Source organism: Melozone crissalis, unplaced genomic scaffold (assembly GCF_028551555.1).
Source record: "Melozone crissalis strain CALT ecotype California unplaced genomic scaffold, PUWL_Pcris_2 ptg000005l_1, whole genome shotgun sequence".
In the NCBI taxonomy this organism is placed as follows: Eukaryota; Metazoa; Chordata; class Aves; order Passeriformes; family Passerellidae; genus Melozone; species Melozone crissalis.
The window spans coordinates 10,695,690-10,712,394 of NW_026535783.1; the positions used below are offsets into that span (position 1 = coordinate 10,695,690).

Below are 16,705 nucleotides of genomic sequence, written 5' to 3' on the forward strand. Positions count from 1 at the left end.
AATATGATTCTGCATGTTTGTGTTCTCCTAATGCTTGTGACAGGTTAGCTGGAAGGCCCAGGATTCTGGATGAATAAATGCATTTAAATGCCAGATCTTTGCATGGATTTCAGGTCTTCACATCCTGAATCCTCAGGACTTGGATCTAGCAGCTGAAGTGCAGCCATCACCTTTAAGGCCTTTACAAGGTTCACTGATGCAATTCAATGCAGCATTTTTGCAACAGGATTATGTAGCAAGACAGGAAAAGAAAGCTATATGGGAAGAAGCTGCAAATTCTCATGCATCAGCATGTAAATTTATTCTCAATTTAATTACTCTAAATCTTGTCTTGAGCCCTAAGAGTGCACAAACATTTGTGATTGTTTGTGCCACAAAGATGCCACAATCTATGTGAAGATGGTTTGAGATCTCACAGCATGAACTGCCTGTTCACTAACAAATATTTGGAATAACTCTTGTATATTTTGCATTAATCTTGTTAAAAGGCCTTTCATATATGGTTGTCACATTCCCATATGGCAAGAGGAAGAGGTTCTCCTAATGGTAAAAACCAGCAAATCTGTGACCTCTGTAAAGAAGGCAGTTCTGAAGTATCCCCAAAGCCAGACCTTGCTCCATGTCCTCCAAATCTTTTCTTATACAAGATCCATTTTTCTGAGACAGAGGAGAAAAGCCATTATTTTTTCCATCTACCCAACTTTGCTAATGCTGCTTCAAATGACAGTGTAGAAAAGGACAAAGAATAGCATTTGATTGAACCACCATTTGATGATCAGAACTTGGTGAATGCAGAAGGGTAAAAATTGGAGAAACTGCACTGAACACCCAGTGCACATTCAGTCATCTCAGAGAGGGGAACATGAGTACCTCAGTTCTTAGGGAAAGGGAATAGGAAATTAAAGGGAGAATGAGACAACCAATTAAAAGTGAGACTACTGACAAAAGAGAATTCATCTGAACAAGCTAAGTGCCCTGATTTTGGGTAAGCTTTTGTCAGCCAGGCTGTGAGGTCTTCAGGGCAGCCAGAGAAGCAGATACGGAAAAATCTAACTTTGGTGAAGGTGGATATTTGCTTAAAGTGAATCTGTATACAAAAATTGTTACATATTTATGTGAATACTTCAGTTTAAAATTGAAGGCATATACTTCTGAATTGTGTACTTTTATATAAGGAGTCAATGGCTCAATTGCAACATGTTCATGTTGCTGTGCCCATGTATTTCACAGGCTCTAGTGAGGAGGAGACATCTGAAAGAAACAGGCACACACATTACCCTTAACATACACAGGCTCTTAGTGAAGTAAACTGGTGTCTTTGTTATATGGCTTCACATTTCAGGGAGGAGAGTGTAAAATGCCACATTTGAAAGTGTGTGAGCAGCAGCAGGGAAGTATGTATGTCTCCAAAGAGGTAAAAGTTTTTCTCTCCAATATATGCTAGACTAAGATATAGGAATTCTGGCTTTGCTTCGTGGCTGTGATCTAAATATTATTATGTCACTGTCACCAGAGAGGGGTACCTAACCTTTAACAGAAAGGGATTTACACACATCCTGCATCCACCTTGCCTGTTGTTACATGTTTGAAGCACAGTAACAAACACACTAAGTCCTTTCGAGCTTGATTAGATCAGAGTTCCTATGTGCTAAGAAAGCCTTAGGGGTCCTTTGCTGGAAATTAAGTTTGGCTCATCTGTCCTCAATGTCCCAGGACTATTCTGTGATGCCTCCACCATAAGGGATTACACAGGGCCTTGTATTTTAGCTTACTCAGAGACTAGTTCTCTGCTTTCTATTTTCTCTGTCAGTTCCTATTTCACTAACCATCCTTTTTTCTTCCTTTCTGGGCTTGGACAACCTGTGCAGGTTTGGCAGCAATGGCCCCAGTGGTATCCTGCAGTCCAGGGAGAAGGATGCATTGGAAGTGAAGGATTGAGGGCATGAGCAGTGCAGGAGTACCCTCCTTCTGCAGCAGTTATGTTCCACCGAGCCTGGCAGCTCTGTGGGAGGTGGTGCCGTTGGTCCAGCCCTTTCATCCATCTCCTCACCCTGACTGTGGTGACTTTTGGTGTGCTGGCACCTTTGATCTGCCACCGGCTCCTGCACTCTTACTTCTACCTGCGGCGCTGGCACCTGAACCCCATGAGCCGGGAGTTCCTGGAGCAGAACCAGCAGGAGGGCCAGGATGCTCTCCGTTACTTTGAGAAGATGCAGATGCCAAACACTTCCGAGGCCTACAGCAGTGACACCTTCCAGCCCTTGCTGCTGATCACCATTATCACTGTGCAGAGGCAGAATGATTTCCACTACGTCCTGCAAGTGGCCTCCCACTTCCACCGCCTCCTCCAGAAATGTGGGGCGCGTTGCCAGAGCCACCGCATGCTGCTCTGTAACGTGGAGTCGGACCCCAGCAGCCATCAGGATGTCAGGCTGCTGAGCAGCCTCTTTCCTACAGTCAGTCGTGATAGAACTGGAGAGAATCCTGACCCCAGCCTGAACCAGTTCGAGAAGGAGAAGCAGGACTACATCTTCTGCCTGGAGCAGTCACTGTTGATGTACAGCCCAGAGTACATCCTCCTGGTGGAAGATGATGCTGTGCCAGAGGAGGAGATATTTTCTGTCTTGCATCACCTCTTCTCGGCCCGGTTCTCCAAGCCCTACCTCAGAGACGCTCTCTACTTCAAGCTGTACCATCCTGAGAGGCTCCAGCGCTACATCAACCCCGAGCCCATGAGGATCCTGGAGTGGTTTGGCCTGGGCATGTTCCTGGGGCCGGTGCTGAGCTGCGCCTACTGCTGGGCCGCGGGGCGGGCAGGCCCCGGCTGGTGCCTGGTGGTGTTCTTTGCCCTGTACAGCATGGTGCTGTCGGAGCTGGTGGGGCGGCACTACGGGCTGGAGCTGCGCCGCCTGCACCCCGCACTCTACAACGTGGCGCCAGCCAGCGAGTGCTGCACACCCGCCATGCTCTTCCCTGCTGCCTCCGCCCGCCGGGCCTCAGCATACCTGCGGGGGCTGCGCTGCCGCCGGGGCTTCGCCAAGGACACCGCCCTCTACTCGCTGCTGCGGGGCAAGGGCGAGAACGCCTTCGTGGTGGAGCCCAACCTGGTGCGGCACGTGGGGATGTACTCCAGCCTCCGACTGAACAGCGACCCGAAACTGCTGTGAGCTGCTCCTGCCTTGCTGCACAACCACAACCAGCGCACTCGCCATGGGGCAAAGGGACAGTGTGCAAACTTGGAGTTTGTGCTGGTTGTCAAAAATAACTCTCTCTAAAAGTACAAGTTTTCTTAAAAAATCAGCTTTTGTTCATAGAGACCCTATTTAATATGAAATTGGAACTGATGCATCACCATGCACTACCTGGGAGGGAAGTGGAGGATTCCAGCTTACTCTCCTTAGCCATTCCCAAAGAAAAGCTCTCACACCAACATGCACGGCTTTCCTGCCCACTGTTCCTGGACAGTGGTTACAAAAATCCTCACCTTAGGGCAGCAGAAATGTTGGACAAAGTGAATGTTTCAAATTTAAGCTAATAAGGATGGGAAGGCCTTATTTGCCCGTCCTTACTAAGGTCTCATCTCTGACCTGTCTCTGTTCCAAAGCTGTGGTTTTGAGCAGACCCTTCAAAAGCAGAAGTGGTTTGCAGGAACTTTCCCACAAATTCTGCCTAGTTTCTTTGAAGTTTTGAAGTCTCTTTAGCTACTGTCTCCCTATCTGCACCTCCAACATTTCCACTTCAACCAGAGGCTCTTAAAAACAAAACCTCTGCTACTTTATTAAGGGTCACCTCTGAGAGTAGGGATCAGAAAACAGAATCACAGCCACTGGTGTCACACAGATAGGCCACAAAGGCACATTTTCCATTGATACACAACACACAGTGTACACAATGATTGCTCTGTTGGTCGGGATCATCACTCGTTGTACTGGATCCATTAGAAGAAGTCTTGTCAGCCATTGAGTGAACTTAGACATTCAACATGAATTTACCTTGACTGTCCCTCAGTAGAGAGGCAAAGGAAAGATTCAGTCAGGTGCTGTTTTGCAGGATCCTTGTTCATTCTGGAGCTGTAATTCACAGCTCAGCTGGAGTGGTTCATTCACTGCTCCTGGCAGAAAGAAAAATACCTGTGGGAAACAAAGACAGCTGTTCACAAGAGCGAGCAACAACAGCACAGCACATCAAGGGCCACTCTGACAGTCACCATGTCTCCTGGTTGTTGGGCATGTGGGAGAGGTACTTTGCACCAGGGCTGTGGGCACAGTTTAATAGAAAACCTTGCAGATGACAAGAGACTTCATACTGAAAGAAAACAGGCAAAAATTAGGTATATCTGATGAAAAGCCTACTTTGGCTTTAGTTAGCTTTGAATGAAATTCATTTCAAGGTGGCATTTGGTTGAACTATTTTAAAAACCATATTCCTTGCTTTGGAATGAACCAAGAAAATATTTTTTGTTGAATTTAATCAGTGGGGGTTGTTTCGTTTTTTCTTTTTGGTAACGGACGGGCTCTGCTTTGGATTTTCTTGTCCCAGCTCTCTCCCAGGTGATTTATGCCTTAAGCTCTCAACAAGTCTGATTGTAGGTGAGAAATACCTAAAGCTCTTGAGAGATGAAACCAAAGAAAATGGCAATCCTCCCTCTGTCAGCACGGTGGGCAACAGTTACACAGCACAAAGGCACAGTGCAGGTTAGCTGAGAAACAGCATCGCAGCAGTGCTTTGCTCTCCAGTAATCAGCTGGATACCTTCAGAAAATCTTTGGAAATTAGAGTGAGTAAAAACTGCCTGTGGGTTCCATGCCATTCCAAAGGCCTGGCCTTTAGGCCTTCTGGCAGAAGACACCAGGAAAATGGCACAGGCAAAACCACATTTTGTTCCCAGCCACTGGAAACCCTGGAGATGCCAGGGTAGTCACACAGTGGCCGGTGGGCAAATCTCTCCTCTGGCTTCACTGCAGTGGGGTTTGGGTGTCAGGCTTTGAGTGTCACTGTGTATTTATTCCACCAAGTGCCTGCATGTACAACTGTATCTTCAGCTGTGAATGTTTCAGTGCTTGCTCTTCTCTCTTTTATGTCCTTGTACTGTAAAAATCCAGGACAGTGCTCTGTTCTTTCCATTCATATTCATTCTTGCAAAGAAAATCTCACAGCAAGAAATGGGACAGAAAATGGAAATAGGAAGAGGGGAAAGCAAGCAAGTAAGCAATCAAGAAAGAAGCTGTATCCAGTTAATAAATGTTTTGTTGAGGAAATGATTTATCCATTTGTCTCAAAGTTATTTTCCTGTTTGTCCAGTAGTACTTAATTTGACGTTTCAAAAGTCCAGGAGAGGTCAATAATTTCACTGAGTCTCGTAGGTGGAAATTAAGAACATGAATTTGAGGCATCCCTTCTAAACCAGAAGACAATTTTCATGGCATAAGAGGTGATAGAATTTGACTGCGAGACCAAACAATGTGCAGAGGGCCCAGGGCTTGAACTTGCCAGTGTGAGAGTTTCAGATAAACCAGCTGAGAAGAAACTCCTTTGTGCAAGAAGCAGGTTAAGAAATTCTTTATGTCCTTCTGGGACAATTTCCTAAAGTGCGCAACTCACCTTCACAACAGAGGTGCTGCTTTGCTGAGCCTCAGGAAGCTGTTCTGAGTTACTCAGGTACTTGCACAGTGCCCAGCCTGCCAATGGGGCATCCCAGGAAAGGGCTCCTGCGGCTGCCTTCCAATCTCCCAGAAGTAGATTGAGCCTTGTTTCTCTTTTCTGTGCTGCATGTTTCACTAGAAATTAGAAGTCAGAGAAGTCAGAACAGAGAATGGCAAGCTACTGTGAATTCTTAATTCCTGTTGGATTTTGTTCTGCAGTTCAGGCTAAAAATGCAGTATTCAAACACCCAAAAGCCTTTTCCCTCTCTTTTCTGTGAGGGGAGTGGAGCTGAGCTGCCCCATCTCAGACTACAGAAGTTCAAAGCATGGTATTGGCTTCCTGAAATGTGGCCTTAAGAGCTTGGTTTCTTTCACTTTAAATCAAGCTTAGTGACTTTTTGAAACAAAGAGTGTGGATTTGCTTGGGTGTTGGTTTGTTCCCAATAGTTTGGAGACTTCTTCAATGCAGCAGCTGCTGCTTGCACAAGAGGAGTATTTCTTGAGGGGCCATCAGCAGGACCCAAGGCTTTACTGTCCAAGACAGTTCAGGGGGAGTTATTAACTTAAACAAAAACTACATTCATTTCCAAAGTGTGTCCAACATAAGCATGGTGCAGGCAGAACACAGGGCATAAATTGACAGGTCTCAACTAGATTAGAAACCCAAGAGGATTTTCTACCTCCAGCAGGCATCAATGTCTTAATGAGAAGGCACTGCATTTGAAGAGAGAAAAGCCTTCCTTCCTGTGGTGAGGAGCTGTGAATCACCAGATTGGGTATTTCAGCAGCAATTTGTCTGAATACAGGCTGAAATGTTTGGTAGGGTGTTTTTTTGGGGATTTTTTTTCTTTTTGGTTTTGGTGTTTTTTGATTAGTTGGTTTTTGTTTTTTGGGTTTTTTTAAACTAAATTTATTTACAAGCAAACTTTCCACAAAATAAATCACCTTTTACAAAGACCATATTAACAGTCTCTTCTTTCTGTGTCCCACTGTTTTCCTGATTGGCTGATCCATCTTCCCTTACCATATTTGACAAAGAAAGATACTCCCATGTTCACGCATTGGCACAGATGTTATAATTTTAATCCAACCCCACTCAAAGCAGGTCTTATTAGAACAGGTTTCTCAGGCCCTTCTTCAATCAAAATCGAGGCATTTTAACAGGGACCTGAGGTAAAATCAAGGTCTGAGTGCTGGAATTTAACCTTGGCTTACTTTTGTATAGAGAGGGTACATATTTCACAAAATAAAAAAGGTAATTTTCTGTGACAGACAGTGGTAGTTACAAAGGCATTGGCAGTTTCTCTCCCAAAGTCAGAGTTTCATTTTGTGTATTTTCATACCAGCTTTACAGACATCGTATCTGAATTCAGCAGATGGCAGGGCCCAACATGTGGCTCTGAATAATCTTCAGTAAAACACAAACCTGCCAAAAATGCATGGAGAATTAGGTACTCCATGGTCTTTGCTTCTTCACTGCATGTCTCTATTCTGGAGTAACTTCATAATCCACTGATATCTGTCCTGACAGCTTTGGGAGAATCCACCCCATCAGCCAGTTTATCCATGTACCTACAGGCTAAGGGTCAGCCACATCAGTGTCCCTTCCCATGACTTTGTTCTTCATGGCAAGCTTGGAATGTCATGTTGGTGGCTAGGAAGCTAGGAATGACAGTGATTTTTAAATGTTGATGAGTTACATTTTATTGTTCTGTTTCTAAGCCTCTGGGCAGCTGTGTCTACTTTATCTTAGAATTTCTGCCTCGGTGTCCAGTGTTCCTGGACAGAAACCACATCTACAAATGGTCCTTTCAGCAAGCTCATCCAGTTCAGACATTTGCTGTGGGGTGTATTTTGCAAACAATGCAAATATTAGCATGCATTAAAAGCACCTAATTGTGCTTTTTTGGGGTACCATGCGCTGCTCAGATAAACAGGTAATAAACAGTTAAATGTCTCCCTTTATAGAACCCAGGTGTTTGCCTTCTTGCTTTATTTAAAAACAAAATGTCAACAGAAAGGCACAGAGACCAGTGTCATTACAGCATTTACCTTCATGTCCTGTTACAGCTGTTTCTCACAGCCCAGGAAAGTTGCTGCAGGCAGCTCAGTTTAAAGTTGTATCCTTGTTTGCTATACTCACTATTTAAATTAGTGCAAAGATCTGTGTTTTGATAACAGGAGTGTTGCCTGCTTGCCTGGTTTTCATTCCAGGTCATGATGCTTGTTGCAGCCCAGCTTTAAGTTGCGCAGAATGCAGAACAAAGTAAACCCTTCCTTGTGCAATCTTCTTGGTGGTTTGAGTCTGTTCTGCCCAACACCCCCCAGCCCACTTGATGTACTTGTCTGCAAACTCTGCTGTGGAGCCAGAAATACAGGGGCATTTCTTCCAGTGGGGTTAACCAGCCAGGCTCTTCATACTGGGGGTGAGGGCTGTAGGCGACTGGGGAAAACAAACCACTTAATAAACAATACCTCTGATTAGATAGGGATGAACAAGCTGGACTTTGAGATGGTTAAGCAAGACTGCAGAGTACAGAAAACAGGAAACATCCAGCACAGTGTGGAGGGGTGGGTAGGAGGCAGACTCCACTCTGCTTGAGCCTGCTCAGATTAGACTTTAACCCCATCACGCAGGCAGCAGCCTCACAGGGCAACAGAGCCAGGTGTTTTTCATGTGGATGCATATTATTCTTGGACATCTTTCCAACTCCCAGTGTTTTTTTCCATTCCATTTCAATCCATTTTACAGGTTTGACCACATCCAAAAGTACTATTTAATTTACTTAAGCGCAGAGAGAAGCTGTATATTTGTAATTTTTTCTTGTGGTGACCATATAATCTCTGAAGTTGCTTCATCATTCTTTCTGAGGTGTACTACAATTTATCTCTCTCATTTGAGGTCATTTGAGTAGTTAAATGCAAAACATTATCAGAATTACACTGCTAGAAACAGACAATAAAAATCACAATCTGGAAAATCATAAGCAATTGCAATATTTTTATCTGTCTTTAAAACAGACTTTCTGTTGATTTTACTACATTTTATCCAGCAGAACTTCACCTAAAACTTCAGTGTGCAACTGTTAGATCCTTTGACAGCAAGGCTGGATATAACAAGGACAGCAATTAAATTGTCAAATTCCAAAATGTAAACCCACAAATTAATACATAAGTAATAACTCATGCGACATGTGAATAGAGTTTTCAATGGTCCTTAATATTTTTAAATGCATACTTCTATCAACTTCTATGTGGGAATTCCAGATGAGAAGTCACCAGCAGAGTCTCCAAGCCATTCAAATAGAAAATTCACTTATGTTGTAAGACATTTCTTGTGTTTTACCCTAAGCAATCTCTTTTATAGCTAACTACTGCTTTCTATTTCTATGCTATAAAAGGCACAACAATGAACATTTAGGCTCTGTAACTAGTTGTGCATCTTGTTTACAGTGATGTTTCAAACACAGCTATAAAGATTTTTATATTCCAAGACTGTTTCTATCAACTCTTTCATGAACACATCAAAAAGCCACATGTGCAGAACTGCCCCCTGTATTTAGTTAGATATGTATTTAAGCAATCGATTCTCACACATTCAAAACTCAAAACCAGCTAGTATTCCTCTCTCTAATAAATCATTATACTCTTCACTAAAAAAGTGTATCAGCAATCACTGCAATAGTCTGCATGACCATTTTTAAAACTACAAAAAACTGAGAGTAGTTGTTCTTTAGTGCAACTGACCTCCCTTCTTGTTCACCCTATCCTTATCCTTGACTGGGATCTTTGTCCTATGTCCTCCTTCCCATGCCAGAGGCTGAAGGGGAAGAGGAGCCCGAGGGCTGAAGAGGAGAGATGGTTCTGCCTCTGAAACTGAATTCCCACTGGGAGCCCAGCCTTCCTGGACACTGGAGAGGTGTGAGAGTTGCCAGGTCTGAGATCAAACACTACCTCCATGAGACAGAATTACAGCTTGGTTAATACACCAATTTTGGCATGGAATAGTTAGTGCAGGCAGTGATTTGGTAGTTCTTATGGGCCAGGTTAGTTGTTTGGTAAATGCAAGTGCACTGCATGTCACTCATGATGCAAGCTTTTCCCTCTTATTTAAGAAACCACACTACTATAACCTCATTTTTAAGAGACAATTATCCCCAAAGTATGATTACGTGTGATGGAAGTATGTGCTTTTTTCCAGTGTAATTTTAATATCACTGTTATTTCTGCACAGTATGGTCAGTGTGATGGGTCTGCAAGCTACCACCTTACAGCAACATCATCCACTATGATTCTTCATTCCATTTTCTGATCTGAAAAAGCTCCCATTCCTAAATTAGGTGAAAAAATTAAGTGTCTTGTATATTCACCTTTTATTCCCTGTGTCCTCAAAATCTCTGTGAGAACCTGTAATCCTGTGTTTGGAGTGCTGGATTGAAGGGTTAGAAGGCCTGGAAAGGCACACATCCCCAGTTATCCATCTGGAAATACATTTATGTACTTCTGAAGAGTTAAGAATGCAAGGTGGGCTGCAGGGGATTATTTAAAGTGTATCCAAATGTGTGACACTGCTTTTTTTCAAGAAGACTCCCACAGATTTTCTCTAATAGCCCGTGAGGCCATATCACAGATGAGACATTGAGAATAAAACACTTCCAAGAACTTCCTTCCTATATCAACTTCTAGCCAAAGCAGGAACAACAGGACTGAAACTCTGACTTTGAGGAAGAAGACCACGATTACAGCACCTTCTTGGTCTCAAGAGGGTCTTAGATAAGCTATTCAATTAAAAATATTTTTACTCTATATTAGGATGCTTCTCTTGTGGTGGAGAAACTTTAATACACCATGGGGTTTGTCTCTTTGCTAGGATGGGAGAAATGGAATGTAAAGCAAACACTGTAAAGCAGGGAAGGCTTTATGTCCATGTCATGTACCACAGCTTCCTTCAGCAAAAAAACACGGATCAGGGAGGGCAGCATGGAGGAAAACAGAGGAAGAGAAGCACGAGGCCTTTGACTGAACTGCACTGTCAGGTCCTTCAGAGGTTTCTCTGCTGACTGGCAGCCTGGCAGGCTCCTAAGGTTTCCTACAAGCACTGACCTCGGCATGCAGCTGCACAAGAGAGGCTCAAGGAGGAAGACAGGGTTGTGGAGAGAGAAATCAGGGTCTCACCTGTCCTTGTAAAGGCCAAAGGGTCACTGCAGGAGCCAAACAAATGGAGAAACTACGTCATTCTGCAGGCAAACACTGGGTCTCTCTGGTAAAAACGTGCCAATGTCCAAGGTTACAGAGGGTGATGTTCCTGAGGGTATGACGCTTGTCCAGCAGTCCTTGTGCTATACTTCCCTCCAGGAGTACTGGCCTGCAGGATGGGGAGAAAGAAATTAAAGCAAATAATCAAACCTATAGGCCTAGAGTTGGTGAATGATTGTAGCATGGATTCATATAAACTGCAATGCTGATACACCATTTATACATCATCAGTATTTTTCACTAAAAAATTCTGCTAAGCACAGAGAAGTTTTCACATCACTGCAATATGGGTGGGCATCTCAGTGGGATTTGGGGGGAAAATGTGGCTTGCAGCTGTGAACCTCAATGTGGGCATATGCAGTTTGACAATCATTAATTTCACAAGTACACTGTGTTACAGAAAATCAGAACTTGCATTAAACTTTATCATTAAACATGATACTGTACCATCACATTTTGCCTTTCCATATACCAACTGGAAAAGGAACATATGGTTCCATGCAAGACTTTCTAGTAAGGAAAAGCAATGTTAACACTTAGGAAGCCTCTGAAATTATACCAGCTCATGCCAGTTAAGGATCTGTTGAATTGTTTCTGCATTTTGTTTTCTGCTCTTTCTTCCTGCAGTTTCCTAAGTATAAGCTTTCAGAAGATCTAACCCTAAATGATAAAGCTGTGCCCAAGATACCTGTAAGCAATTTCCATGGTTTCTCTTGTAGTTCTTTTTGGTCTGTTTTAGAAAGAGGAGGAATAATTTGAAATAACTGTAAAACATCTCAGTTTTACTGCATTAATGGCTTTATATATACAGGGGAGGGGAAAGGGGAGGAACAGCAGGAGCACGACCAGGTCCCATTGGAGGTGTGTGGTGGTGGTCTGATAGCCAGTGACCAGCCTTGAGCAGTGACACGTCCCCCAACAGCTTGCGGGGGAGGAGGGACAACGAAGGAGTGAAGGGGGAGAAAAAAAAAGCCCCACCAAGAATTTTATAAAAGTTAGTGATTAGAAGGACTGGGTCTCTTTGCCTGCAAACACCTCACCAGAAGCTTGTAGCAGCAGAGAAACTGCCCACAAACAAGTAAGTATAATAATTTAATTTCTAAACTGTAAAGCTGGTACGTATATCAGCAGCTAAGACCTGGTATGTTTATCTACAGTGGGCTTGGGAAGTTGTTCTTGGTTTTGTTTTAATTTTCTTTGTTTCAGGAACAGCTTGTGAGAAATAAGCACTCAGCCATTCTGCAGTGGTTTTCTAAAGTGATCCTTCTGCTGCTAACATTGGCTTTCTAACTTAGCTTAGTCACTCAGAACTCCTGGAGTGAGTGAGTGAATCCTCTGCCTAAGGGGACTAGAGCAATAACACACCCGCATTGCTTTCTGTTGCTTTGTAGAGCAATAACATACCCACATTGCTTTCTGTTGCTTTGTTTTGTGTTTGTTTTTGCTTGTGGTGTACGTGAATTTCTGTTTTGCAAGGAGAACAGAGAATGACTGGAGAAGGCAGCTGGTCCTGACCGACATCAGTGCTGACAGAAGTGCAATTATGTGCGTTTGTTGTGCAGCCTCTTCTGATAAGTTTATTTGGCAAGGAGGTATAAGGTGCAGTGCAGGAAAACAAAGCCTGTTCTTGCATCTGTATGCTGTAACCTTTCAAGCTGTGAACAGCCAGCTTCAGGAAATTGCTTGACAAACTCAAATCCTCACTGAATCTGTGATTCTCTATCACTTATTCAACTGTCCCTTGTGCTTACCCAAAACTATTTAGTCCGCCTGAGACTCTCACCACTACTTCCCCCAGCCTCCCCTGCTGGCAATACAAGACTTGAATTCTCATACAAGTCTAAAAGCAATTTTTTACCTTTTCTGAGAAAAGTCCAGCCCTGAAAGAGAATTAGCTTCTCCCTAATGATTTTATAATTAAAATAATAAGGTGGCAAGAAGATTGTTGCTTCCAAGCAACAATCTTCTTGCCACCTTAGCCAAATCTTGCCATTCTAAGTGCTCTGCACTGACGGCAGAGGACAGGTCTTTGAACATAACCTCCTTTCATAGTTGCTAGGGAAATGAAATAGGGATACATTTGTTCAGGGCTTGAGTATAGATCTGAGGCTAACACAGGAATCAGCACAGGGAACTTTAGATCTGCAGTTCCTCCTGCAACAGCAGGTTGAATCAAGGTCTCTAGACAGACCATGAGGATGGTAAAAAAAACTCAGAGAGCAAAAAACAACCAAGCAATTTACCCCAATATATACCCCAAAGGACTGATGGAGATGGTGACATTAGCATGTTAGTCAAAATCATCTGCCTCTTTTTCTAGGTGACAGAAGTCTGAATATCTTTTTTTCCCATACCCTTGAGACTTCTCAAAATCCAGAAATGAAACATTTTGCTAACCCAAAACCTTTATCTCAGTGCAAAGATGATGAGAAAAACATTCTGTTCTTTCCTGAGAGCTCCTTCACAGATATGAAGAGGCACCACTTCCACCTTGACTCCTCAAAATAGGTACTCACAAAGAGTCACCGGGTAATTCAGGCTGAAAGGGACACAGGAAGTCTGTAGTCCAAGCACTCCTTGCCCAAAGCAGGGTTAGACATGAGGTCGGACCAAGGTGCTCAGGTCTTTATTCAGGTGGGTCTTGGCAACCTGCAAGGATGGATGCAGCCTTTTTTGTCAATCTGCTATATTGCTTGGCTGTCCTAACAGTGAAAAAAAAAATCTTCACATACAGTCTCAATCTCCTTAGTTTCAGTTTGTGCCTGTTGTCTCTCACTGTCCCATCACAGCTGCTTTGAAAAGCCCAGCTCTGCCTCTTCAATCACACTCTGTAGGTACTGAGCACTGCTGAGAGGTGCCCCTGAAGCCACCGCTGCTTGAGGTTGAACTAGATCCCTCTCTGCTGACTTCTCCTCACAGAGCAAGTGCCACAGCCACTGACCTTCTCAGTGGCATCTGCTGAACTAACTTCAGTCTGTCAGTGTTTTTCCTGTTCTGCAGGGGCCCAACACTTGATGCAGTACTCAGGTGTTAACTATGGAGTGCTGAGCAAAGGGGGATAACCTGTCTCCTCCCCTGGCTCTCCAGGCCAGACCCCTGTTCACACAGGATGCTTGGGCCCGTGCTGCTGGCCCTGTTCAGCTCGCTGCTGACAGGGCCTTAGACCATCTCCAAAGAGCTGTTCCCTCATCCCACTAGTCCTGGGGGAATGGCTGCCAGGGCTCTGCACCCCAGGCTATGTCTGGGCGTTTGTCTCTGTGCTCCTTTTGGCCTCTTCCCACCCCCATGGCCAGGCTCCTCTGGACGGCTGCCCATCAATCAGACCTATCAAGTAGTCCTGTCAGCTGTGTGTCTTCTGCTACCTAGATAAGAATGTGCTCTGTCAGCAGGATGTGCCCGAGCTTGCCCAGGCATTCACACCCCCCAGTTTTCCTCATGCCCAAGGAACCAGACTTATTTAATGGAGCTTCTCACAGAGAAGTGAGGTCAGTAACCACAGATATTCACTGCAGTGAAAATGTAAGGTCCCTAAGTCGTGTGTCTGTCTCCTCTAAGCATACAAGTGTAAAAGAGAAGTACATTCAGTCAGGCCAACACTGTGCCTACATGTGATAGGTTAAATTATTGAATACTTTTCATTGTCCCTACCAACTGTATTTATCTGTTTGTATATTCAGCTGCTTCTTCTTCAAACCCTGTTCTTTGAAAGCAATTTTCTTGTGTGCAGAGTTTGTATTGCTGACTGTCAGAGATGATGCTGAAGGGATCTGTTTACTAGTAATTGAATAGGAAAAAGCTCCATGTGTGGGATACAAGCTGTAGTTTAAAACTTTGGACCTGCACTTTTGGAACTAGTTTTATAAAAGAAGGCAATGCAGAGACCCAAGAGAAAAACTTAAGAGATTCTGACCCAATCTTTTCGCATCTGCAAACTGGGACTCAGGTGACATTTTATGTAAAATTAGAAGATACCAGTCAAAGGAGGTTCTTGAAAAGAAAAAATGCCAACGATTTATTGAAGTTTCTAAGATTATTAGAAGCAAAATGTAACATTGTTCCTTCTGCTATTCATCTTCACTCTGCTCTTTGGTTCTCACTATTAATATTAACAGGATCAAATGCTTGTGCTGCCACCACAGATTTCCCCTCAGCCCTTCTTTCTTATGGTAGCTGAGAGAAACCCAAGATTTCAGCATTACAATATTTACTTTTACAACTATGCTGTCCCCTGCTCCCACACTCCCACCTCCTGCTGGCCAGAGGATGGGGGCTGAACAAAGAAATTTGTTTGCTTAAGGAGCTATTGAAGCCTGATAAGCACTTCAGGTAGCTACAAAACTGGCAGGGTTGAGCAGTTTTATTCTTTTGAGGTTCTTTTATAATTCTACTTTTAAAAAAAATTAAGCAGATCCTACAAAGAGTCTGTGTTGCATTCATACAATGTAAAATATATGAGTTTCAATCAATGCGAAATCACTTGAGCTTATGACACTTAACCCACAGTCTAAAATGGGTAAATAAAAATAACTTGAATAACTTCTCTCACCACAAAGGTGCTTGAAACACCTTAGTGGTGAGAGAACTCCCAGGTAATGTTACTGAGATCACAATTCATAAGAACTTTTTTCTTCCGGGAAAAGTTGTCAATTTTAACAGATAAATCAGATAAAGACAAATAGGTTTTGTTCTTGGAAGACTAAAATGAGCTTTGGAGCTCTGGCAGCCTGGGCACAGCTGTTTTTTCTCAGGTTTTTTCTTGTGTGGTGACATATCCAGCTCTTTGAGGGGAAATGAGGATGGCAAAATTAATGTTTTTATGGATGTGCTGGGAGCTTACTCTTTACCAGTAAAGGCTTGGTTTGGCTTCATGAAATGTTACTGGAGTGTAAGGATTCTCCACTCCTCTTCTGCCTGTTCCCCTGCTCAGAGCAGGACTTTGCAGCAAGACATCCTTTCTGAATGCAGACATGAAGATTCTCAGAAATTATTATTCTCATGAAAGAATCACAGAAAAAAAAATCCTAAATGAAGGGTACTAGAAGGTTCTGCACCTTTGAGCTATTATAAGGTTTACAATTGTTCTTTTGCCCGCATTCCTTCACCATTTCAGCTAGAAACACTAGCCTTTTATTCATCCTTATAGTTCAGCAGAGTACCTGGGAACCGCTTACCATGGCCCTGAAGATAATTTTGGGAACACTTTGGGCAAATCTCCACCTGCTCCTTCACACTCAGCATGATACTTGCATAGAAATTGGAACTAATTTGCTGTCTTCCAATTCATCATTCTGAAACCACTTTGTTGTTTCAGTCTCTCAGAGTTTTCACTTGGAACAGCATTATTCACTGAAAACTCATCTTTCTTGATTTTGAAAATTTGCCTTGCAGGCTGGTTTTGAGTGATAAGTGTCTCCTTGTTATCTTTAGGCAAACACTGGGAACAAGTAAGATAGAACAGGCATTATTCTCATTGTTTATTGCATTGCTGGAAAGAAAGTGTACCCATCATAACACAACTGGAGCAACTGGTGATCCTGCAGTCCAGCCAGCTGAATTCAACCTTACCTGGATACACCTCCTGGTGTTGTAGCACAGCTCCAAACTACAACTCTAAAATCCCACCCCTGATTTAGCAGTTCATCAGCTCTGACCTTGGACAAGATCATATTTTTGCCGGAGCACAATTTCCCAGTCTCCTCCACAGAGGTTCTAAACTACTGAAGTGATTCCTTATCATTTTGCATAATGACTTATTTAACAGTAGTGTGGTTTTAACTGAGGTGCTCATCACCAATCTATTATTACAGT

At 43.3% G+C, this 16,705-nt stretch overlaps 1 protein-coding gene across 1 annotated transcript; it reads left to right on the forward strand.

Moving 5' to 3' along the window:
• The first annotated feature begins 1,944 nt into the window (after nucleotides 1–1,944).
• PGAP4 (post-GPI attachment to proteins GalNAc transferase 4) lies at nucleotides 1,945–3,167 on the forward strand. The gene has a single exon (XM_054288465.1). It carries the CDS (start codon nucleotides 1,980–1,982, stop codon nucleotides 3,165–3,167), a length of 1,188 nt encoding a protein of 395 aa, XP_054144440.1. The 5' UTR covers nucleotides 1,945–1,979.
• Nucleotides 3,168–16,705: the final 13,538 nt, after the last annotated feature.

What these genes read in the sequence shown, in the direction of transcription:
- PGAP4 (XM_054288465.1), top strand. Translation starts at nt 1,980, where the DNA reads ATGTTCCACCGAGCCTGGCAGCTCTGTGGGAGGTGGTGCCGTTGGTCC.